Here is a 26,631-nt window from a genome sequence, read left to right on the forward strand (position 1 = left end):
TGATGCACCGGTAGATATCATGTCAAGTTATTCTGCTTCTGTAGCAGCTTCAGAAGAAACTACATTATCCAGGAAACGTAGGAGACACTCATCCGCGTCTTCTGATGAATCTGGTCAGATTCAGGAATCAATAGAAATGAGCGATAATGAGACTGAACAGAAAGAAGAAATAAGGAAGTACTTCTTTCCCTCAGAACACACCTCTGCCCTACTCAAAGCGGTCAGAGATGCCCTGAGTGTAGAACAAGTTCAGGAGCAGGTAGCCCCTAAAGATAAGATGTTTCAGGGACTGAGAGCCAAGAAAAAATTGGTGTTTCCAGTCCATGACACATTACAACAGTTGATCACTGATGAGTGGGCAGAACCAGAAAAGAGGTTACAGGTGCCCAGCGAAATTAGAAGACGGTTACCCTTCGGGGAAGAAGATACGTCTAAGTGGGGAGATATTCCTAAAATAGACGCACAGGTAGCCAAGACCACAAAAAAATCCTTATTGCCCTTTGAGAATTCCTCTCAGCTCAAAGATCCCATGGACCGTAAAGCGGAAAGCCTCTTAAAAAAATCCTGGGAAACAGTATCGTACTCATTAAAAAATAACGTTGCTGCCACCTGCGTTGCCAGGGCCCTCCATGTTTGGGTAGAACAGCTAGAAGGCCATTTAAATGATAAATGTCCGAGACAACAAATAGTGGACTCCCTACCCCTACTAAAAGATGCCACTGCATTTTTAGCTGACGCCACAGCAGAATCCATCCGATTCGCAGCCAAGGATGGCGCACTAACCAATGCCGCCCGCCGGGCGCTTTGGTTAAAAAATTGGACCGGAGATAATACCGCCAAATCAAATCTGTGCGGTATACCATTTGAAGGTCAATATGTGTTCGGAACACATCTGGATAAAATTATAGAAAAGTCGGCAGATAAAAAGAAGGCCTTACCAGAAGAGAAACCCCCACAAAAGAAACAACAGTACAAAAGACCGAGGTTTCAGGACAACTACCGCGGTAAAGGGAAAGGGGGCCGCTGGAGTTACTCCAAGGGAGGGAAAGGGAGAAATATTTTTTTCAACCCCAAGTCCTCCCAAGACAAACAGTGACACCGGCCCGGTAGGGGGAAGACTGAAGGACTTTTCAGATGTGTGGACATATATTACCAACAACAACTGGGTAACAAATATCATCAGGGAGGGCTACCGAATAGAACTAACTCACCCTCCCCCACACAGATTTACAATCTCACGTCAGTCTTCAGATCCCCTACAAAAAGAATTAGTGAAAAGCGTGAGGAAATTACACAGTATGGAAGTAATCTCCCTAGTTCCACCAAAGGAGAAAGGAGCGGGTCACTACTCGAACTTGTTTCTAGTAAAAAAACCAAACGGCTCCTTCCGTCTAATTATAAACCTAAAACCATTGAACCAATATGTCAGATATCAGAGGTTCAAGATGGAATCAATACAGACGACAACACCCCTAATAGCGTCCAGGGCATTGATGGCCTCCATAGATCTCCAGGACGCCTACTATCATGTTCCAATACACCAGGATTCCCAAAAATATCTAAGGTTTGCGATTCTCATAGGGAAAGAGGTTCGTCACTATCAGTTCAGAGCTCTCCCGTTCGGGATCTCCTCGGCTCCAAGAATCTTCACCAACGTGATGTCAGAGGTGATATCTTTTCTCCATCTCCAGGGAATAAATATCGTGGCCTACCTGGACGATCTCCTCATCATAGCAGACACACAAAACAAGCTGGTACAAGATCTGGAGACAACTCGCAACCTTCTAACATCTCTAGGGTGGATCATCAACGTCGACAAATCCGACCTGGTGCCATCTCACAGGAAAGTGTTTCTAGGAATCCTCCTAGATTCAACCCTTCAGACGTCATTTCTTCCGGAGGAAAAAATACAAAAGATCCTCACAAAAATCAGGAGACTAAAGAACAGCTCACTGACGTCTGTGAGAGAGGCAATGTCAGTTCTAGGCTCAATGACTTCATCCATCCCAGCGGTGCCTTGGAGTCAAGCCCATTCCCGATCACTTCAGGCCCAGATTCTAAAGACCTGGAACAAAAAACCTTCGGGATTAGACAAAAAGTTTTCCCTCACCCCCCAGACGAAAAAATCACTTCGCTGGTGGCAAGGAAGAGAGAATCTACAAAAAGGGGTACAGTGGAACCCTCAACCCAAGGTAATAGTAAAAACAGACGCAAGCCAGACAGGTTGGGGAGCCCAAGTCGGGACCCAATTCTTTCAGGGGATTTGGGACACAAACGATTTAAAAGACTCCTCAAACCTCAAAGAACTCAAGGCAGTCAGGAATTCGTTACAGGCGGCTCAAAACACCTTAAAAGACACCCATGTGCATGTTCTATCGGACAATGTCACCACGGTAGCTCACTTAAGACACCAGGGCAGTGCAAAACACAATCCCCTATGGTCAGTTTCAAAACAAATATTCACTTGGGCAGAGTCTCATCTTCTGTCTCTCTCAGCAACCCACCTGAAAGGGACAGAAAATACTCAGGCAGACTTTCTCAGTCGCCACCAGGTTCATCCAGGGGAGTGGTGTCTCAAAGATCAGATCTTCCGTCAACTAGTAGAACGCTGGGGGAAACCCGAGATAGATTTGTTTGCCACAAGAAAAAACAAGAAGGTGACAAACTTCTACTCACTGAACCCATCAGACCATCCTACTGCAGTAGATGCCCTGACACAAAATTGGAAGGTAAAAATAGCTTACGCCTTTCCTCCCATCCCACTGATACCAAAGGTGCTCCAGAAGATCAGGGATCAGGGAATAAAGGTTATTCTGATAGCTCCATACTGGCCGAAAAGGAGCTGGTTTGGCCTCCTCAAGACACTAGCAGTGGAGGAGCCAGTCCTACTTCCACAAGTAACCGACCTTCTGTTTCAGGGTCCGATTCTCCATCCAGAACCAGAGAAACTACAGTTGTCTGCATGGATCCTGAAGAGACAATATTAAGAAGCCGAGGCTTATCAGAGGAGGTAATATCCACCCTCATGAAAAGCAGAAAGAAGGTAACTAATTCCATCTACCTAAAAGTCTGGAAGGTGTTCTCCTCTTGGTGTAAATCTCCTCCACCAATTCCGGCAGAACCAAACATAGCCCAAATCCTGGACTTCTTACAGGCGGGACTGTCTAAAGGCCTTAGACCAGCCACCCTTAAAGTACAGGTTTCGGCCTTATCGGCAATCTATGACACAAATTTAGCTGACCATAGATGGGTCAAAAGGTTTATAAGAGCTGCGTCTAGAATTAAGCCTAAACCTCAGACTATTCATCCGCCATGGGACCTGAATATAGTCTTAGAAGGCTTAACAAAACCTACCTTTGAACCCATAACAGACATTAATATAAGACTTCTTTCATACAAAACAGTCTTTTTGGTCGCGATATGTTCAGCCAGGAGGGTGAGTGAAATCCAGGCCTTAACTATCCGTAAACCATATTGTACTATCTCAGAAGACTGTATTACCTTAAAAACAGATCCTTCTTTTCTACCTAAGGTAGTTACAGAGTTTCATAAGAATCAGGACATTATCCTTCCATCATTCTGTCCAAATCCCAAAAATTCATTAGAAGAAAAATTCCATACTCTAGACGTTAGAAGAGCAGTCCTACAGTATATGGAAACTACGGCTCCCTGGCGAACTGATCAAAATTTATTTATCCAGTTCCAGGGAAAAAACAAAGGGAAAAAAGTCTCAAAAAGTACCATCGCCCGATGGATAAAAGACTCAATAACAGAAGCCTATAAAGCTCAAGACCTACCTTCTCCCATTAATATAAGAGCTCATTCTACTAGAGCGATGTCCACATCATGGGCCGAAAGGGCTTCGGCCTCTCTGGAACAGATCTGCAGGGCCGCGACATGGTCGTCCCCCCACACATTCTCAAGACACTATAGACTACTTCTGCAGTCAAGGGAAGATCTGTCCTTCGGCAGGAAGGTGCTACAGGCTGTGGTCCCCCCCTAAGAGTAATGGTTGGTATTGCTCCTATGGTGCCGTCGTGAAGGTGAGGAGAGAAAATAGGATTAGTCTTACCGGTAAGACTGTTTCTTCGAACCTTCACGACGGCACCAGTATCCCTCCCTAGTATTGTATGTTAATATGATACTCACGTGGTGCTATTGGTTGTTATAAAGGCACTGGTGCTGGGAGGAAAGGGAGGGGCTTTTAACCTCTCGTGCTTTTTCCTGTCCCTAGGGTACAACCCATCCTCCTATGGTGCCGTCGTGAAGGTTCGAAGAAACAGTCTTACCGGTAAGACTAATCCTATTTTTTGACCATTGTGGCATCGGCCAGGTTGGGCAGTGAGTTTTCTTTTAACCTGACCTCCTGCCCTCACCGGCCTGCCTGCAGTTTGTGTAGTTCCATGAGACTTTTCCTTTAAGTGCAACTCCAGAATGCCCGAGTCTGATGGTTCGTCATTTAAATACTGGTGGCTGGAAACAGTCCTAGGGAGTCTGTAAACAATGTTTTCCTGGACTCCCTAGGGCTGCATCCAATTTCTTCTGCCACCGGTATTCAAATGCCAAACGATGGGACTCAAACATGCTTGAGTTGCACTCATCTCTATTAAATATATGCCTGTAGTAACATTGGATCCTCTCTTACCATAATCCAATATCACTGACTAGATTGGACATAGGGTCCTAAGGATTTTGCAGTCAAATGTAAGAAGAAAAAAAAAAAAGGTGGGCAAGGGGTGGTGGGACATAATAATGAAGTGAAACATACCCGTCCTGGTGCCCCCACAGCCGCAGCCCTGTTTTCTCCCAATCCCTGTATCGGCATGACGCCGCAGGAACTACCGGCTAAGCCAGTCAGTGACTGCAGAAGTTTCCCGCCTCAGTCACTGATTTTCTGAGCAGGCATTCCTGAGTCAGGTTGTGATGTCACAGGACTGGGTGCTGCAGGAGACTGATGGGTGACCGTTAGCACTGGAGCTGTGGATGAGGAGGCACCGGGACAGGTAAGTATCACTTCTTTATTATGGTCCAACCACTCCTTGCCCCTTAACCTCCACCGCCTCGAAACACCCCTCCCCCTTTACACATGAATCAGCTGTTGGCCCTGCATTATTACATAGAGCGATAATATGCCGAATCAGCCTGATTCAGAAGATTATCGTTCCGTGTAATAGGGACTTTATAGATCTTATGTAGCCCATTACTCTATGATGAGAGCAACACTGGTGTCCAATACAAGGGAGAACTATACCATACAGAATTAGGCCGGGATCACACATCATATGTGTATATGCTCCATCCGGGACTTCATTAAAGGACAAGTGCCATGAAAAACTTTTTCTCAGTAATTGAAGCACATAACAAAGTTATATAACTCTTTAATGAGCTTTAATCACCTATCTGCCTCCCTTCCCTGTCTTTTCCCCCCTCCACCCCCCACCAGGAAGTGTCCTCACTCACACAGACCTAATTACTGTCACCGTCACCAGGCAGCTCCTTCTTGTGAGGATGAGTCATCAGCAGGAGGGCCGCTCTAGGTCCTGTTACAGCAGCCCCCCCTCCCCAGTCCAAGTGATGGCTTGCAGTTGTTCAGCCAATGGGAGCTGAGCAAGCTGAGTCACCTGACAAGGCAGGGGAGGGGGGAGGCTAGTGTAACAGGAGAAGGAGCTGAGAGAAGAGCTTGGTGACGGTGACGACAGTCATTAGGTCTGTGTGAGTCAGGACACTTCCTGGTGGGGGATGGAGGGGGGAAAAGACAGGGAAGGGAGGCAGATAGGTGATTGAAGCACATTACAGAGTTATACAACTTTGTAATGTGCTTCAATTACTGGGAAAAAGTATTTCATGGCACTTGTCCTTTAATTCAAATACAACGTATCTTTTGCATAAATCTCGTCCGTTGTTGCAAATTGCAACAACTGCTGCAATTTATGCAAAAGATATGTTGTGTGAACATGGCCTTGGGAAGGTGGTTTGCTTAGCCTGGCTGATTTGACTTGGTTATTCTTTGGATGAAGCTAAACTATCGGTTTTTGAATCCCTCTGTCTGCCCGCTCCATGGAGATGGGTGAAGGCAGCCCGAGGACCACCTGGAAAACATGGATCCTACTGATGGCCTCTGGCTGTATCCATGTTTTCCAGACAGTCCTTGGGCTCCCTTCACCTTCTACATGGAGCAGACAGAAGACTGTTTAACTTTGTCCAAAGCCTACCAAGCCGGCTTTGCTCATCTTTAGTAACCACAAAGCATATATCAATATTCTAAAGAGCCACCATTTGGCATCCACCTTAAAGGAGAAGTCTGGTGAAAATTTTTATATTGCATTGCACCCCTCCCAAATTATATAAATCCCCAATGTACAATGTACACGGAAAATGCTTATAAAGGGATTTTTTTCCCTGCACTTACTACTGCATCAAGGCTTTACTTCCTGGATAAAATGGTGATGTCACTTCGTGGATAACATGGTGATGTCACTTCCTGGATAACATGATGATGTCACTTCCTGGATAACATGTGATGTCACTTTGTGGATAATATGGTGATGTCACTTCCTGGATAACATGGTGATGTCACTTCCTGGATAAAATGGTGATGTCACAACCCGACTCCCAGACCTGTGTGGGCTGTAGCTGCTGGAAAGGATGATGGCAGTGGGATGCTCAGTGTCCCTCCAGTGCCCTGTTTCCCTCAGTGTCCCCCTGCCATCATCCTCTCCAGCAGCCACAGCCCGCACAGCTCTGGGAGTCGGGCCCTGACATCACCATGTTATCCAGGAAGTGACATCACCATGTTATCCTGTAAGTGACATCACCATGTTATCCACGAAGTGACATCACCCTTTTTTATCCAGGAAGTGACATCACCATGTTATCCAGGAAGTGACATCACCATGTTATCCAAGAAGTGACATCACCATTTTATCCAGGAAGTGACATCACCATGTTATCCAGGAAGTGACATCACCATGTTATACAGGAAGTGACATCACCATGTTATCCAGGAAGTGACATCACCATGCTATCCAGGAAGTGACATCACCATGTTATCCAGGAAGTGACCTCACCATGTTATCCAGAAAGTGAAGCCTTAATGCAGTAGTAAGTGCAGGGAAAAAAGCACTTTATAAGCATTTCCCATAATAAGTGTCTATTGGTGATTTGTATAACTTTTGGGGGCAATACAATACTTTAATAATAAAAAAATTTTGCCGGACTTCTCCTTTAAGTGAGAAATGTTTTCTTACACTTTACACTCTGTAAATCACAGCTATCACAATATCACCATGTCAGAAAGAAGATCTCTCCTACGACCTGATGGTAAATAACAGAGCATCCTCGGCTACATCTGCTCTTCCGTCTCTTTCCCACCTATTCCTCTAGGTTGACCTCTTTCCCCCCCCCCCTTCATTTACACATACATTAATGTCATTCATTATTTGCCATAGCTTCGCATAGATTTATTAATGCTGTGAAATCTATAACCATTAATTAGACATCATTTCAGGATTCAGGATTTTATGGCTTATTTTCATAATGTTTTTTTTCTTCTTTATAGAAAATGTGAAGATTAAGTGTCATCTGGATGATGGGTGCATCTCAGCCAGCATTAATCAAACAATTAGCAGGGTAATGTATAGTTATCCTATCCTTCTGTTCTTCTAGACTAGTCTCTAAGGAAAAGCTTTCCGCTCTAGTGGTTCAGTCTCCTGACCTCTTTATAAGATGACGCCATGTCTGTATAGCATCTATGGAAGATATAATCCATATTTACTTAATTAGCCATAGAAAATATATCTACAAAAAGTTATAAGATGGGGAGAGGGTGACCTGTTCTACATACACATCTATTACAGGAAGACTATCTCCTACTATTGAGCACCCAGCTCCTCTGCATATTATATAAAGAAGCCATGGATTTCAGTGGAGGCTTGTAATACTTCATTCCTCCTGTGGTGGCACTGCAGGGAAATTACAGATTACAGGCGATCACTGTGATTCCCAATATAAGGACTCTATGATAAGCTTAAAGGGGAACTCTGGTGATTTTTTATTTTATTTTTTTCTTTTAAATCAACTAGTGTCAGAAAGTTATATAGATTTGTAATTTATTTCTATTTAAAAATCTAAACTGTTCCAGTACTTATCAGCTGCTAAATGTCCTGCCGGAAGTGATGTATTCTTTTCAGTCTGACACAGTGCTCTCTGCTGCCACCTCTGTCCAAGTAGAAAATCCCCACAGAAAACCTCTCCTGCTCTGGAGAGGTGGCAGCAGAGAGCATTGTGTCAGACTGGAAAGAATACACCACTTCCTGCAGGACATGCAGCAGTTGATAAGTACAGGAAGACTGGAGACTTTTAAATAGAAGAAAATTACAAATCTACATAACTTTCTGACACAAGTTGACTTAAAAGAAAAAAATAAATCAGCTGTAATTCCCTTTTAAACATTGACTCAGTTGCGACAATTTTTTAAATGTACTTGAAGACATGGAGACAGACCATGCAGGTGCTATGGGGCCCGGGCGGCAGGGGGACAAAGTGTGGCTACAACACTTACAGTCCCTCCCTCCATGGCAGCCCGCACCCCAATCTTCTGAATTGCTCTTGCTGCTAAAACCCTAACACCGGTAATATGTTATTATATGCAGAAAGCCAGGTTTATGCAGGTTAATGCATTGATAATTGTGAGACCTTCTTCATAGCAGAGCGCGGTCTAAAAATACCAGGACATGGAGAACGGCTGCGGCCTTGCTCGCTCTTATGTCTCCATCTCTAATTTAGGTCAACACCATCAAAGAGCCAATAGCTATTCTAAAGGAGATTCAGAAAAGTACGACAAGAGATCTCCTGCCCGTGGATGTGATTTCCTATATTGAAGTGCTCGCTGCTTCCTCTCCACTGCTAAGCACTTTAAATAAGACAGCACCAAACAAAGAGACTCTCACTAATACCACCATTACGGTAAGCGATTCCGGCTTGACATTCCTGTGTAAAGAGTGAATAGTAAACGGCAGCGGGCGGTGTGATAAGGCCTTGCTTTATTCTGCAGACTTTTGTTAACACCGTGAACAACTTTGTTGAAAAGGATAAAATTACAGTTTGGATGAAGTTAACGGAAGAGAATAGAAAAAAAAGTATAACCAAACTTCTGCACACCACCGAGCAGCTGGCCATAGATATGTCACAGAACTTCCAGAAGACGACCCAGCTGGATGTGGATGCCAGTGACATGGGTGAGGAAAATTCTTCTATCTATCTATCTATCTATCTATCTATCTATCTATCTATCTATCTATCTATCTCCTATCTATCTATCTATCTATCTATCTATCTATCTATCTATCTATTATCTATCTATCTATCTATCTATCTATCTATCTCCTATCTATCTATCTATCTATCTATCTATCTATCTATCTATCTCCTATCTATCTATCTATCTATCTATCTATCTATCTATCTATCTATCTATCTATCTATCTGTTATTATCTATCTTTCTCATGTCTATCTATCTATCTATCTCCTATCTATCTATCTCCTATCTATCTATCTATCTATCTATCTATCTATCTATCTATCTATCTATCTATCTATCTAACTCATTTAGGTTCCTTGCTTCAGCACATATAGTATTAGGCCTCCTCTGTGCCTCCATATAGTATTAGTCCTCATTTGTGCCCCCATATAGTATTAGGCCTCCTCTGTTCCCCCTTATAGTATTAGGCCTCCTCTGTGCCCCCATATAGTATTAGGCCTCCTCTGTGCCCCCATAAAGTATTAGGCCTCCTCTGTGCCCCCATAAAGTATTAGGCCTCCTCTGTGCCCCCATATAGTATTAGGCCTCCTCTGTGCCCCCATATAGTATTAGGCCTCCTCTGTGCCCCGTATAGTATTAGGCCTCCTCTGTGCCCCGTATAGTATTAGGCCTCCTCTGTGCCCCTGCATAGTATTAAGGTTCCTCTGGGTCGCCAGACAGTAAATTCTCAATTTTTCCCCCATATAGTAGTTAGGCCCTATTTGCCACCCTAAGAAGTAGAAGCCCACTTTAACCCCCATGTAGAATAAAGCTCTTTTTGCCCCATATACTATCTATCTATCTATCTATCTATCCACTTGCTTGAGAAAAGTCTCAGTGTAGAGACTGAAACGTCGCATTACCTGCTGTATGGATTGAATAAATCACTTTATTTTTTCACTTCTACTACGGTGTGCTGCAGTATTTTCGATTGGATATTCTATCTATTATCTATGCGATCCCTTCCTTCCTTTCCTCCTCCATATAAATAGTCACAATTAGTCAGTCATGACTTCTAATAATGTTAGATATTTAGTAGTGATGAGCGAATACTGTTCGATCGAATAGACATCCGATCGAATAGTGAGATATTCGAATATTCGATAAATATTTGATAAGCATTCAAATCCCCCAGCTTCCGGTTTTACCCTCCAAATGGTCAAATAGATGTTTTTCACTAATCGAATACTTGCTCCCATAGACTTTAATGGGATCGAATATTCGATCGAATATTCGAATATTCGCGGGATACTCGTACGAATATCGAATATTCGAATATCTCACTATTCGCTCATCACTAATATTTAGGTCAAGACCTCATTATCTAGATAAGGCTAGGTTCACACTGCGTTTTCAGCATCCGTTTAACGCATCCGTTTTTTTCAAAAAACGCATGAAAAACGGATTGCAAAAAACGGATTCATTTGTGTGCATCCGTTTTTCCATTGACTTCCATTATAAAAAAAAAACGGATCCGTTTTTTTTTGGCGGACCAAAACGGACCAAAAAACGTTGCTGACCCTATTTTTCTGGACGTTAAAAAAAACGGATCCGTTAAACGGATGCTGAAAACGCAGTGTGAACCTAGCCTAACCCTGAAGACCTTGTTATGGTTTATACATCATGAATATGTAGTTAAGCCCTACAGATATCCCCCACTATTATAAATGAAAGTGTTTCTGAGTCTTCTCCACCACCACAATGGCGGCTCTTGGTTTCATTTCCAGCTAATAAACAGGGATCTGAATGGACGACTTCTGAGAATTCCTCACATATATCCACTTTATGGGGCCACATTTGATAGGACCACATGGGCGCCGTAACATCAAAGCACTGTTAGTACCTCTGCTTCCACTCAGGCCTCCTCGGGCTTCTATTAGTCTCCGCTTTCCGCCATCATTTCCAGTGATATCATTCTGGGGTCATTTTAAGGCTTTGTGCACAGAAATAGAAAGAGACACAGAAATAATTCTCTTTGCCAAGTCCCGATTCGGGGGGAGCTAGCGAGAGATTATAGAAATACACTGGAGTGGATTGTTAATGTGAGGAGTTCAGGACGACTGCGGTTTTATATTGCCCGGTAATGTGTAGGAATAACACGGCTATATAACGGCTCATCGGCTAATATCCAATATGGGAAAAGTGGATGTCTTTGTTTGCCTTCCCGTGTATCACCATAACTACAGATTGGATCCTAATCTCTGGTTATGGGAGAGCCGAGGTGAGCAAAGGGTTAGCCACAGGTTAGGAGAATAGGCGAACGGTCCCGTCAAAGGTTACCATGGTAACGTACAAAAAACAAGGTGGACTCTGCGAGGGCTTAAGCCGCACTCAAAGCCTTGACTCTCTCTCTCGGCAATTTACTGCAATCAATGTTCCTCTTACTTTAATTCAGTCCCTGGACTGGTGGAGAGATTCTGCGCAATATGAAGGAAATTGACGGCATAAAGTGAGATCTGACAAAAAAAAAATAAGACTCAAAAATAAAATACAAAAAAGGTTTAAAAACTTTTATATAGTAAAATGTAGTTGACAAATATTGGGTTAAATGGATCGTCCTTGGCCAAACATTGATGGACCATCCAAAGTATAGGGACCCTTACTGATCAGGAGGAGGAAAGGTCACAGCACCTCAATGGTCTCTTCATTCTGTGGTAATCTTTTTCTATTTCACTTTTTGGTACATTGTTATAGGGGGTGGCCATATTTCCTGAGCTGTTCTAAACAGCTAGACTCATGGACATAGATGATGACAACAGACAGACTCTGTCCCCTTGAAATGAATGTGAAACATTACTGAGCACGCTCTGTGACCTGTGAAGAGGTGATTCCACAGGGGAGCTGCTACTGTCTCCTCTATCTACTGGTGTCACATGACGCTGCAATGCTGTACAGATCACTTTACAGCAGCCTCCTCTTATCACCACAGACACAACAGGAAGTCTCAGCTTAGTTTTAGCCCCAGTGGTGAGAATGAGAACTGCAAAATCTCAGGATTATTTTATATATAGATAGAAAATAGATTCTTTAACCCTTAGGGGACACAGCCAGTTTTCATTTTTGCGCTTTCCTTTTTACCTCCTTGTTTATATAAGGCCATAGCACTTGCATTTTTCCAACTAGAGACCCAGATGAGCCCTTATTTTTTGCGCCACTAATTGGTCTTTGCAATGGAAGACATAATTTTTGCCTAAAGTATGCCATGAAACCAGAAAAAAAGTTATATGTGTGGTGAAATTGAAAAAAACACAATTTTATTTTATTTGGGGGGCAGGGGTTGTTTTTACGCCATTTGCCCTTGGGTAAAACTGACTTGTTATACATGATTACAACAATATGTAACTTGTATAACTTTTATTTTATTTGATGACTTTTAAAAAATTAAAACCTTTAAAAAACATATAAGTTCCTTAAAATCGCTCCATTCCCAGGCTTAAAGCACTTTTATCCTTTGGTCTATGGGTCTGTGTGAGGTGTCAGTTTTTGCGCCATGATGTTTATTTTCTATCGGTACCTTGATTGCGCATATGCGACTTTTTGATCGCTTTTTATAAAAAAAAATTTTAGATTTGATGCGACCAAAAATGCACAATTTTGCACTTTGGAATTTTTTGCGCTTACGCCGTTTACCTTGCGAGATCAGGAATGTGATGATTTATTAGTTCAGGCAATTACACACGCGGCGATACCGAACATGTTTATTTATTTATTTTTATTTATAAAATGGGGAAAGGGGGGTGATTCTGACTTTTATTAGGGGAGGGGGATTTTTATTAATAAAAAAAAAAATTTTTACACACATACTAGAAGTCCCCCTGGGGTTAGGGTTATTCCCCTGGAGTTAGGGTTATTCCCCCTGGGGTTAGGGTTATTCCTCCCTGGGGTTAGGGTAATTCCCCCTGGGGTAAGGGTTATTTCCCCCTGGGGTTAGGGTAATATCCCCTGGGGTTAGGGTTATTCCCCCTGGGGTTAGGGTTATTTCCCCTGGGGTAGGGTAATTCCCCCTGGGATTAGGGTTATTCCCCCTGGGGGACTTCTAGTATAACTACACTGATCTCTCATAGAGATCTATGCAGTATAGATATACTGCATAGATCAATGAGATCTGTGCTCTATTGCTTTCGGCTGCTTCTGCCGAGAGCAATAGAATACCGAGCCGGGATCAGCGCCATTACGGCGCAGACCCTGGCCTGGAGCAGTTGCGGGGCGTAGACCCTGGCCTGGTGCAGTTGCGGGGATCGCCCCTCCCCAATCGCATTGCGGGGGGAGGGGGGTGATCTCCCCACTAGACCACTAGGGAAGGGTGACTTTGACAGCTGCATCCTAATACTTAATAAGCGAGTATGGCAATCAGGGCCGCTGATAGCCGTGGTCCCGGGCTGCATATCCCACCTGGACTCACGGCATTTCAGAGTGGGGTCGCTGCGCGACGCCCCTCTGAACTCCCTTAGCTAGGGGTTAAAAATATGAAAATCCTAGCACTCACTTTATTTCATGCACATTCTAATATTTCGATCCAGCAGGATGCATTTCAGCTAACTTCCTGTCCTATTAAAATATTATGATGTGCACAAAACACTTTCGCTTTATACAGTGAGCGCTCCGACGGGAATGCGGCAGCAGCAAGACCCTGGTAACCCACTCAGGGTGGACTCTTTTAACCAAGATTTAAGGGGTTGTCACTTGCCAATGTAAGATCAGTATATAAAACGGATAAATAATGAATCTAAAGAAGTATATAAAAGAGTGTAGGGCTTAGCCAAAGGGCAGACAAATCCACCAGGAAATCCAAGGCAGAAGTCAGAGACACACCGGATTACTTGCTTTATATGCTGGACTTTCTGTATGCACCCTGGTTTCCTTATGGAAATCTCATATCTTGTTTCTCCGAAAATAGTCTTATATTATTTTTACCTTTGAAAAAAGTTACAGCTTATTTTTGGGGTAGGTTTTATTGTGGTGTCCCAGTACAGGGGTCACTAAGCTTTTCACCGCCCCTCAGAAAGTAACTCTGTCAGGTATCACACCAAGAGCTGGGAGCTGTGAATTTCACCTCCAACCACTAGGTGTCTCACTTTCCCCTGTGCACAGCTGCAGTGTCAAGGTTTAGCTTTGTCTGTGTTCAGCCAATCACAGATGCAAGACACTCTATCCTGTCCTTTCTATATTTTCTTTTCTTCCTGTTACACCACCCTTTATAGATTATGGATTCCCTATTCAGAAAGAGTTGACTTGTTAGAGTTGGAATCTAGGTTCTGACCTAGTTGGAGTTTTAGGGTCAGCCAGGAGAGAGAGGGCCTGTTTCCCTTGAGAGAGACTGCTAGTATGCAGTGCTAAGCCCTTAGGAGTGGGGTAACCGTGGGTTGGAACACCATTGTCTACAGTATGTCGTGGATCTTCAAAACATCAGGACAATCACCCCCTAGAAGAAAGGAAAAGGGACTGATCCCCAGTAAGACAAAGCTGCTATGTGCCGATGTATCTTACTGACAAACACTCATCCACTTGGGGAAATCTTCAGTAAGAGCTTGACTTAGAGACAGAGACCTAGGACTCGTACTACTTTACCTGGCATTCTCCAAACTGGTGGGGCAGAAAGACGTCATATATGCCCAGTTCATATATATACATGACCGTGCTACAATACAACCATTCCACCAAAGGACCGGTGCCCGTCTGTCTGGGGGTGGGTACTGTCACTTCTGGCCACCGTGACAAAACCAACCCCAAACACCAGAAGCCCACCAGCAGCCTCAATACCAGTGTGCAGCAGCCCGGGCCACGGTATTATTTTTTGGAAAAACACGGTATGCCCCTACACTGTGGCCCAGTGGCCCCTATACGATTTGTAGTTAGCTGCCATACTGTATGTACCACTGTTAGGCTCCTATACTGTAAGTTCCCCTATTGCTAGACCTCCATACTGTATACATCCCCCTCTGCAGGTAGTCCTCATACTGTATACCCCCCCCCCTCCCCCTGTACATCAGCACCCAGTGTCAGAAATCTGGTCAACTGACTGTAACTAGGGCCTATCTTATATTCGGAGTAGGGCTTAGCTTATATTTCAACCCTATTCCATAAAACCTGGAATATTAAGCTAAGTCTTATTTTTGGGGTAGGTCTTATTTTCGGAGAAGTGTTTCATATGGTGGCACACTAAACAATTTCCACAATGGCGCTCTATATTATATGTCCATACAACTATGGTGCCAAACAGAGCTCATGGATTGTCTATGGATCTGGAGGGCATGGGCCCCATCCATGTGCCTTGATATCTCCTCCACACCTGAGGCCTGAGGTATAAAACCAACAAGAAACAAAGAATACGCTCCGTGAATTCAGTTACATTACCCCCCGATAACTTGTTGACAATACAAATAGCTCCGCTTTAATATACCTCGTTGATACAGAATGTTCTTTTTCGTCTTCCAAGAATCCAGAACGTTTACTGCTCTAAGACTTGTTCCCTCTCGTTCCTATTTTAAGAGCAGTATATATTTACCATAATTATTTTCATCAAAAGCCGCAGTAACGCGCAATTCCTCTACTGTCTTTGCAGCTCTCAAACTGTTTACCTTTGACTCGAACCACATGAAGCACATTCACCCGCACGCTCTTATGGAAGGAGATTACATCAAGATTTCTCCAAAGAAAAAAGAGGCTACGTCTTCTAATGGTGAGGAGCGAGCTGACGTCTTGTTTTTTTTTTCTTGTTTAGAGGTTAGAACAATTTGCTGTAGGTTTTTATGGGGTTAAACAAGGCTTCGGATATTCCATTTGCAATGAAAAGGCTAATGATCTAAATGTTTGTATGCAAATGGAGGCGAACGCAGAAGTAACGGGCACATTAACGGGCCGTAATTAAAGGGGAAGCGTCATTAATACGTGTAATTGTTTATTATGCTATTTTGTACGGCGTATTGTAATGTAATTAAACTTTCCGTTTCTTCATTAAAAAATAACATGAAGAGAGTTTGGATGGCTGTCCCTGCTCTTAATTATACTGAGCCGTTACTTCTTATAGGTTGTAGAGTAATAACTATAGGACCATAAAATATACCATATAGAGGAAGGATATAAATAGATATGGGATATATAGAGGATAGGTATAGATAGATATAGAATATATAGAGGATAGATATAGATAGATATAGAATATATAGAGGATAGATATAGATAGATATAGAATATATAGAGGATAAATATAGATAGATATAGAATATATAGAGGATAGATATAGATAGATATAGAATATATAGAGGATAGATATAGATAGATATAGAATATAAAGAGGATAGATATAGATAGTTATAGAATATATAGAGGATATATATATATATATATATATAGATATAGAATATATAGAGGATAGGTATAGATAGATATAGAATATATAGAGGATAGGTATAGATAGATATAGAATATACAGAGGATAGGTATAGATATATATATAGTATATATAGAGGATAGATATAGATAGATATAGAATATGTAGAGGATATATATATATATATATAGATATAGAATATATACAGGATAGGTATAGATAGATATAGAATATACAGAGGATAGATATAGATAGATATAGAATATATACAGGATAGGTTTTACAATGGGTTTGAATCAATTTCCAGCCACAAATATGGTAACACTGGACCAACGAAACCTCTAGTGGGTCTTGGTACTGTTACAGTAGGCAGGGCGAATATGCTGAACACTGTTTCAGGTCAATTGGCTTAAATCAACCATTGGATTTAAAGCGACTCTGTACCCACAATCTGACCCCCCCCAAACCGCTTGTACCTTCGGATAGCTGCTTTTAATCCGAGATCTGTCCTGAGGTCCGTTCGGCAGGTGATGTAGCTATTGTCCTAAAAAATAACTTTTAAACTGGCAGTCCTGTGCCCAACAGCCGTGGCCTCGATTGTGTTTGCATTAGGCTAGCACAAACTCTCTGTCCCTCCTCCCGCCCTCCTCATCATTAGGAATACTCCAGGCAGATTGTCTCCTATTCCCCACCTGTGTCAGCACGGCACATGGGCTGGATTGTTAAGACACCTGTACAATGTTCAGACAGGAGAAAATGTTCCAGTGGCATTCCTAATGATGAAGAGGGTAGGGAGGAGGGTCGGAGGGGTGGTACAAAGTTAGGGCACAGATATTCTAAGCCACACCCGTAGGGCACGGGGCTGCAAGTTAAAAAGTAGTTTTTTAGGACAATAACTGCATCACCTGCCGAACGGACCCCCAGGGCAGATCTTGGATTAAAAGCAGCTATCCGAAGGTACAAGTGGTTTGGGGGGTCAGATTGTGAGTACAGAGTCGCTTTAATCTGGACCCAGAGGTCAACTTGTAAGTGGTGATGCCTACAACATCCCCACTTACCTCCAAGGGGTCGCACACATTTGCTGGGCCTGGTGGAGAACCTAGAGCCCAGAGAACATACTAGTGGATATATGGTGGGCCCGGTGCAGAGCCTAGAACACAGAGGTCATACTAGTGGGTATAAATGGTAATGCATGGTGGGCCCAGTGCAGAGCCTAGAACCCAAAGGTCATACTAGTGGGTAGAAAGGTAATGCATGGTGGGCCCGTTGCAGAGCCTAGAACACAGAGATCGTACTAGTGAGTAGAAAGGTAATGCATGGTGGGCCTGGTGCAGAGCCTAGAACCCAGGGAACATACTATTGAGTATGAATTGTAATGCATGGTGGACCTGGTGCAGAGCCTAGAACCCAGGGAACATACTATTGAATATAAATTGTAATGCATGGTGGGCCCGGAGTAGAGTCCAGACTCCAGAGAACATACTAGTTGATATGAATGGTAATGCATACAGTATTGTTGATTGCCTCTGGGTAGCGTCACAAGCTTTAAGCCGACTAGGCATACAGTGCATGCTTTGCCACTCAATGTGCAGGAGCAATGCCTTTGACTGGAGTCTCTGCTTCTATAATTCACCTGAAACGAATGGCCAAAGAATCATTATATGGCCAGTTGGATTAGTGGGGACTTTGGCAGGCCCGGACTTGTAATCTGCTGGACCGGGCAAATTCCCAGTAGGTCGGTATAACATAGCCAATAAAATGCTGTGAATGATGGCAGCAGCAGAGGAGGAGTGTGCCGATGTTGTGAAGGGCAGTGACCGAATGATCATAAAGATAGAGAGTGAAGCTAAAAGGATGATGGGAATGAAGACAGCAGCAGCAGAGGACTGTGTTGATTTTGTGGGAGGCAGTGACCTATTTACTTATATGTTTATGTTAATGAGGATACTATGTCACGGTGATGATGTCAAGAAGTGAGTGAGTATAAATAAAACAGCAGCAGAAGAATAATATGTTGATCTTGTGGGGGGGCAGTGACCTGTTCACTTATGTGATTATATTAATCTTACATGATTCAAGAATAATGTGGTGAAGTGTGTAGAGGGAAAATACACTGTCACCACCCCTATGATTGTAATGACGGCAGCGGAGTAGGGTGCACCGACTTGTTCACTTACATGATGATATTAACATGGATAAGGTTACACCTGACCAATATACTGTATGTGAATAAAGAAAGGACGCTCTGCGGCCAATTAGATGTTGTACGGAGTCAAGACAGCAGCAGAAGAGGAGCGTGCTGATCATCTGATCGGCAGTGACCTGATCCCTCATGTGATTATATTAAGTACAGGGCAGAAAAAGTGTCATGAAGTGAGAAGAGAAAGAGCAACATGTAGCCAATCGGATGATAGGGATGAGGAGAGCAGCAGGAGAGGAGTATGCTGATCCTGTAGGGGGGCAGTGACCTCTTCACTCATGTGATCTTATTAATGAGGATAGGGTTACAGGATACAAGGATAATGTCATACAGCGAGCAAAGGAAGAACAAGGCTGTATCCAGGAATATGATGGGAATAATGACAGCAGCAGGAGAAGAGCGTTCTGACCTTCTCTGGGGCAGTGACCCCTCTACTTATATCATTGTGTTAATTGGGATAGGGCCATATGTGACAGTAACAAAGGCATGAACACCCTATAGCGGCAGCAGGAGAACCCAGCCTGTTTCCCTTTATGACTTTGATAATAATTTGGTTTATTACAAAGCAATGTGGTAAGAATGTTAATTACACGAATTACTGATGGAACATAAGTAATTGGATGGGGAGGGTCAACAATATTCCAAATTAATTGATTTTCCAAATACTAATTATTGATATATATATAGTAGTCCAAAAGTAGGTGGACAGTATGTGTAATAGGATTATGAAGAGGGAGATTTATCAAACATGGTGTAAAGTGAAACTGGCTCAGTTGCCCCTAACAACCAATCAGATTCCACCTTTCATTTTCCAAAGAGTCTGTGAGGAATGTAAGGTGGAATCTGATTGGTTGCTAGGGGCAACTGAGCCAGTTTTACTTTACACCATGTTTGAATATGTTTTATTTATAATAATTCATATTAGTATTGAATCAAGTATTGTGACATATATGTATAAAATATAGATAGACATACATAATATACACATTATGGTTATGTTCACACAACGTCTTTTGAGCTCCATTTAAAATGAAGTCCGTTATTTTGAGTCTAAAATAACAGACGTCATTTAGCTGTCTGGCCTCCCCATGTTTGCACATTATTTTAGTTTGGTTACTAATTGGCCTTTGGATGCGGCTTAATTGAAAAGTCCATTGAATTGAATAGTAAAAACGGAGAAAGAACGGTGAGAAAAGAATAACTGTGTGAACAACTAATAAAAAACGTCCGCTGTTTGCAAAAGACGTCCGAAAATAATGATCATGTTCATTATTTTGACGTCCGCGGTAAAAACGTCTGTTATTCAATACATTGTGTACATTGGACGTCCGTCTTTCCATTAACTTCAATGCATTGCCATTGCAGTCAGTTAGATCACGGCAATAACCGATGAAACGATCAAAATCGGCCGCCTGGTCTCTATTTTTGATGTTGTGTGAACAACTACATTGCTTTTATATATATATATTTAATTTTTTATATTTATTTTAATAAAAACATAATATACACATAAAACTTTAACCCTTAGGGGACACAGCCAGTTTTCATTTTTGCGTTTTCGTTTTTCCCTCCTCGTGTATATAAGGCCATAGCGCCTGCATTTTTCCACCTAGAGACCCAAATGAGCCCTTATTTTTTGCACAACTAAATGCAATTTGCTATGGCAGATGTAATTTTTGCCTAAAATGTGCCGGGAAACCAGAAAAAAATTATATGTGTGGTGAAATTGTGTTTTTTTTTTTATTTTGGGGGGGGGGGGGGGGGGGGTGTTTTTACTCCGTTCGCCCTAGGGTAAAACTGACTTGTTATATATGTTCCTTGAGTTGTTACGATTACAACGATATGTAACATGTATAACTTTTATTTGATTTGATGGCTTGTAAAAAATGAAAACCTTTTAAAGAAAATATATGTTTGATGCGACCAAAAATGCGCAATTTTGCACTTTGGGATTTTTTTGCGCTTACGCCGTTTACCGTGTGAGATCAGGAAGGTGATAAATTAATAGTTCGGGCGATTACGCACGGGTCGATAGCAAACATGTTTGTTTATTTATTTTTATTTATAAAATGGGGAAAAGGGGGGTGATTTGGACTTTTATTAGGGGAGGGGATTTTCTGTTATTAAAAATACATTTTTCTTTTACTTTACACATATACTAGAAGCCCCCCTGGGGTTAGGGTTATTCCCCCTGGGGTTAGGGTTATTCCCCCTGGGGTTAGGGTTATTCCCCCTGGGGGACTTCTAGTATATGCACTCTGATCTCTCATAGAGATCCATGCTATGTTATATTGCATGAATCCATGAGATCGGTGTTCTATTGCTTTTGGCTGCTGCAGCCGAAAGCAATAGAATGCCGAGCCAGGATCAGCGCCATTACGGCGCAGACCCTGGCCCTGGATGGATGCGGAGATCGACCCCCCTCCCCCCCCCCCCCCCCCCCCCGCCCGCAATTGCGCCGCACGGCGATCGGACTGTGCCCGCTAATAGCCGCGATCCCGGGCTACATGCGGCACCTGGGATCGCGGCAGTTTAGAAGGGGGTCGCCGCGTGACCCCCCTCTGAACTCCCATAGCGGCACCAGGACGTTCACTAACGTCCTGGTGCAGCTATGGGTTAATAATTAGTACTTGTAAAATTAACAAATATATATAGGTAGACTATATATATATATATATATATATATATATATATATATATATATATATATATAGATAGATAGCGGTGCCTTGGATTACGAGCATAATTCGTTCCGGGAATGCACTTGTAAACCAAATCAACTCTTATACCAACGCAAATTTTCCCTTAAGAAATCATTGAAATGCAGACAATTGGTTCCACACTTAAAAAATGATGATTTATTATTCTGAATAACATGTAAAACAGGTGAAACAAACATTCAGAAACAGCATAATCTGTGATATTATAAGTTATTGTACAGTAATGGAGAGGGGGGGGAAACACCAGGGTGGACAGAGACTGCAGGGAGCATGAAGGAATGAGCAGGGCAGATGTGGGCACATACATGCAGCACTCTCTGTCCGGGGAGAGAGGGGTTACAGCTATGGAGAGATTACCCCCACAGTCCTGTCCCCTGATGTAAGCCGCAGCCTGAAGTGGATCTGCTATGATTTGGAAGGTGAGGGAGACTTCCTGGGTCAGAGTACAGGGCTGTAGACCCCGCTATGCAGACCAAGCCCCTCCCCCACTCCCCCTCCCACCCAGTGCAGGGAGCTCTGAAACCAAAGCAATGCTCTTATACCAAGGTATAATTTTAAAAAACGGTGATCTCTTAAACCAAAACGCTCTTAAACCAGGTTATTCTTAAACCAAGGTACCACTGTGTGTGTGTATGTATATATATATATATATATATATATATATATATATATACACACACACACACACACACACACACATTTCATCCAGCACACAGACACCTGTGTACAGTACATTGTTTTCTTTAGCAATTCAGACAGCCTGATCCTGGCTGTGAATACCAATGACAATGGAGGTGAATAACACTGCTCGCTCGCTCCTTAATAGCCAGAGCAAATGACTTTAAAGAACGATTTAATCAAAGAAATGTGCCACAGCTCATTAAAATAGTATTAGCTGAATAAATGAGCGCAGTGCAATGCTAGACCTGACAGCATTTGTCAAATCGCCCCCTCTAGTATTAATCTAGGTGCAATTAGGCAAACAACCATCCACCGTGTATTTAGGGGGAATATACATGTATTTACTGTTAGCGCGTTTGTGAAGGTAGACGAAAGAGCCGAATAAAAGTATCAGACAAAAAGAGTAATTATTTGGCAGACTTAGATGCCGGCAATCACATCCATTTCACGGCGGGGAGCCGCCAGCTCTCAGCATGACAAATAGGAACAGATTCCTTTATCTGTATTTAAATAATTGCTAAATTATAAAATAATGCAATATTTAGAGAGAGCAAGTCGACGACCAAGGGAATGGCTGCATCGTAACAGGGCTGATTTGCTACTTGAGGAGAGTGAGCGTATGGGAAGAGACGGTGGGTTTCGGTTTTCTTGGTCGTTTGATTTTGCCACCAAAAAAAAAATATTAATATCATAGTATGTACAAAAGAATGTAAAAATAATTATATATCTTATCAGACAAAAATGCCCCTTGCTCTATTTATCAGGCTCTTTTACTCCTCCCTCCTAAATGTATCATAAACTCTGTAAAAAGTGATAAAATCCTTCATCTAATTGATCCACTCGCTGGGGAGAAACTCACAGACAGAGCTGCAGCTTGTAATAAGTGTTATATATCACATATATGTATATTCTACATGTAGTGCATATTCACAGCTTACACTACTCAGTGCTGCTCTTTAATGGCCTCAATACTAAAGCTACTTCTAAGGGTGTGCTACAGAGGTATAGGAAAGCAGAATCATCTCTTCTTTGTGTGTGCGCTCAATGGGAGACATCATAGCAGCCAGTCTAAACCTCCAGCTCATGGACAGCTGATAATTGTAAATCGATCAGGTTAATCTCATAACAACTCCATCTACAAGTTATAGAATGACCAGTAATAGTGTTGCCTCCCGTGTGAAACTTGTCCTGAACATGCAGGTATACTTTCTAGGTATAATTTTACTATATCTTTAAAATAGTCAAAGAAGAATTTTTGACACAGAACTCTGAATCATCTGCATTCTGTAGTGGTAGGTGAAAAGTTTTGTCTTACAAGTCAGAAAAGTACAAAGATTTGTAATTTACTTCGATTTTAAGTACTTATCAACTGCTGTATGTCCTGCAGGAAGTGGTGTCTTCTCTCCAGTCTGACACAGTGCTCTCTGCTGCCACCTCTGTCCATGTCAGGAACTGTCCAGAGGAGCAGCAAATGCCCATAGAAAACCTCTCCTGCTCTGGACAGTTCCTGACATGGACAGAGGTGGCAGCAGAGAACACTGTGTCAGACTGTCCTGCAGGACACACAGCAGCTGATAATTACTGAAAGACTGGACAATTTTAAATAGAATTAAAAACATTGAAAATATATACTGTATATATATTATTATTATTATAATTTTTTTTTTTCGAGTACCCCTTTAAATAGAGCTAAGCTTTAAATCTATGGACACAACCTATAGACCTGGTGTCAGAAAGTTTTACAGATTTATAAATTAATTCTATATAAAATTGTCCAGTCTTCCAGTACCTATCAGCTGCTTTATGTCCTGCAGGAAGTGGTGTATTCTCTCCAGTCTGACACACTGCTCTCTGCTGCCACCTCCGTCCATGTCAGGAACTGTCCAGAGCAGGAGAGTTTTTCTATGGGGATCTGTTACTGCTCTGGACAGTTCCTGACATAGACAGAGGTGGCAGCAGAGAGCACTGTGTCAGACTGGATAGAATACAACACTTCCTGCAGGACATACAGCAGCTGATAAGTACTGGAAGACTGGAGATTTTTAAATAGAAGTAACTTACAGATCTAGATAACTTTCTGAAACCAGTTTATTTAGAAGAAATGGATGGTTAAATGTTATTACTTGTATATTATCAGGCAGAATCCTTATATGCATATATATATATATATATATATATATATATATATATATATATATATAGTGAGCTTTTCATCTGCTGACTGCCACGTCTTGTTGTTACCAGGTACCATCAGCATTGTCTTCCTGCGGTATGACAGTATCGGATCTCTCCTCGCATCCCCTGAAAACAAAGCAGCAACGGAAAATGACTACGACTTTGAGGCAAGTGAAATAGTAAATTCACCGGTAATCGCAGCAGTGATCGACTCCAATCCCCCGGCGCTTTACCAACTGGACAAGATCATGTTTGTCCTGAAGCACTTAGAGGTGGGTCCATGTCTGCGTCCTTTTCTATTGTATCCCGTTACATTGACTGTTGTGTTTTTTGTGTCAGCGATGCCCTTGGTGCTTGTATCACACAGCTCCATAGACCAGATGCCTATATATATATATATATATATATATATATATATATATATTAGGAAACCTTGAACTTCCACTGCTAAATGTGGTATGAAGAGATGCTAAGGCCTCATTCACACGTCCAGTGATTTTAGTCCGCTAGCTAAATCCGTAATTCGGGAAAAACCATCCGTGATTGCATCCGCTTTTCCATCTGTGTCGGTTTTTTCACTTATGTGCATCACATGACCCCAGTATAAGCATCCTCAGATGTAGCAGAGCTCAATCAACTGGTGCTAGAAAGTGCCAGAGATGTGTAATATACTTCTATTAAAAAATCTTCAGTCTTCCAGTACCTATCAGCTGCTGTATGTCCTGCAGGAAGTGATGTATTTTTTCCAGTCTGGAGAGCTGGAGAGGTTTTCTAAGGGGAATTTCCTACTGCCAGATGAAGTGTGGCTAGTTCATACGAAACGATCGTCGCTACCTACTGTATGTCCATGTGTACGTCCTCTCATTCATCAATACGTTTCATCAATAAAGAAGAATGTGCTACAGAACGGTGAGTTGTCGCAGTTTCTTCTTTACTTCACTGGATTTCCTACTACTCTGGACAGTTCCTGACATGGACAGAGGTGGCAGCAGAGAGCACTGTGTCAGACTGGAAAGAATACACCACTTCCTGCAGGACATACAGCAGCTGATAAGTACTTGTGATTTTTTAATAGACGTAAATTACAAATCTTTGTCTCTTTCTGGCACCAGATGATTTGAAAGAAACAAATCTTTGGTGAACGACCCCTTTAAATAGCCGGTAAGCAATCTGTCAGCAATCGTTATCTACCTAATGGTGATAATAAAAACCAAATTAAACCTGTCCCATAGAAAGACATGAAAGAACATGAGGGCTGTAACTCTTCCTCTCTGTACATAGGTAAATAATCCTCATTGAATGAGATCTCTCAATGTATATAATTACCGACTCTGCGCACAATCCGATAATGATATCAGCCCGGCAGACTATAATAAAGCGGCGTATGGTAGCGGCTGCTAAATCACAACAACGCCGCCAAATTACAATTGTCTTTAATGCTTAGTAAAATAAAAACAAGCCTGTTGTCTATGTTCATCCGCAATCGGCTCCGAGAGATAAGGCAGTATTAATTCCACCGGCACGGAGTGAGCTGTAGATCCGACTCCCTGTTATACCGCTATACCGCATGTGCGCTGTGCCGAAAACCACCTCATTCCCATTTCAGTCAACAGGATTCTACTTATCATTGTAATTGATACGACTTATTTTTCTATGGAAACTTGATTGGAGAATGGAACATTCTAGAAGTGATCCTGCAGAAACCCTTTAAGTGGATATGGCACAGAGCACACTAGATAATGCAGAACTTATATACAGAATACAGGGTACAGGGTCTGGAGTCCAAAAACAGCGCCTCCTTTGTCTATGAGTTCTAGCTGATATTGCGCCATTTCACTTAAAAGGGTACTCTACAGAAGAAGAAAATGGGGTCAGAAAGTTATATATATTTGTAATTTACTTCTATTAAAAGTATTCTCTTCATAGACTTGAAGCTTAGCACCATTTAAAGGGGTACTACGAAAAAAAAAATGTTTTCAAATCAACTGGTGTCAAATTTTACAGATTTGTAAATAGTTGTCCAGTACTTCAGCTGCTGTATGTGCTGCAGGAAGTGTTGTATTCTTTCCAGTCTGACACAGTGCTCTCTGCTGCCACCTCTGTCCATGTCAGGAACTGTACAGAGCAGTAGCAAATCTTCATAGAAAACCTCTCCTGCTCTGGACAGTTCCTGACATGGACAGAGGTGGCAGCAGAGAGCACTGTGTCAGACTGGAAAGAATACAC

The 26,631-nt window shown here is 42.3% G+C and overlaps 1 protein-coding gene across 2 annotated transcripts in view; it reads left to right on the forward strand.

Annotated features, from left to right (window-relative positions):
- Positions 1–26,631, forward strand: part of ADGRL4 (adhesion G protein-coupled receptor L4) — a 117,307-nt gene that overhangs the window by 58,290 nt on the left and 32,386 nt on the right. For both annotated transcript variants that reach the window (XM_069981510.1, XM_069981509.1), the window contains exons 5-9: positions 7,559–7,629; positions 8,785–8,964; positions 9,053–9,236; positions 15,862–15,978; positions 24,475–24,677. In XM_069981510.1, the coding sequence (XP_069837611.1) occupies positions 7,559–7,629; positions 8,785–8,964; positions 9,053–9,236; positions 15,862–15,978; positions 24,475–24,677 (755 nt within the window). The remainder of the gene's footprint in view (positions 1–7,558; positions 7,630–8,784; positions 8,965–9,052; positions 9,237–15,861; positions 15,979–24,474; positions 24,678–26,631) is intronic.

Source organism: Dendropsophus ebraccatus, chromosome 8 (genome assembly GCF_027789765.1).
Source record: "Dendropsophus ebraccatus isolate aDenEbr1 chromosome 8, aDenEbr1.pat, whole genome shotgun sequence".
NCBI classification, from domain to species: domain Eukaryota; kingdom Metazoa; phylum Chordata; class Amphibia; order Anura; family Hylidae; genus Dendropsophus; species Dendropsophus ebraccatus.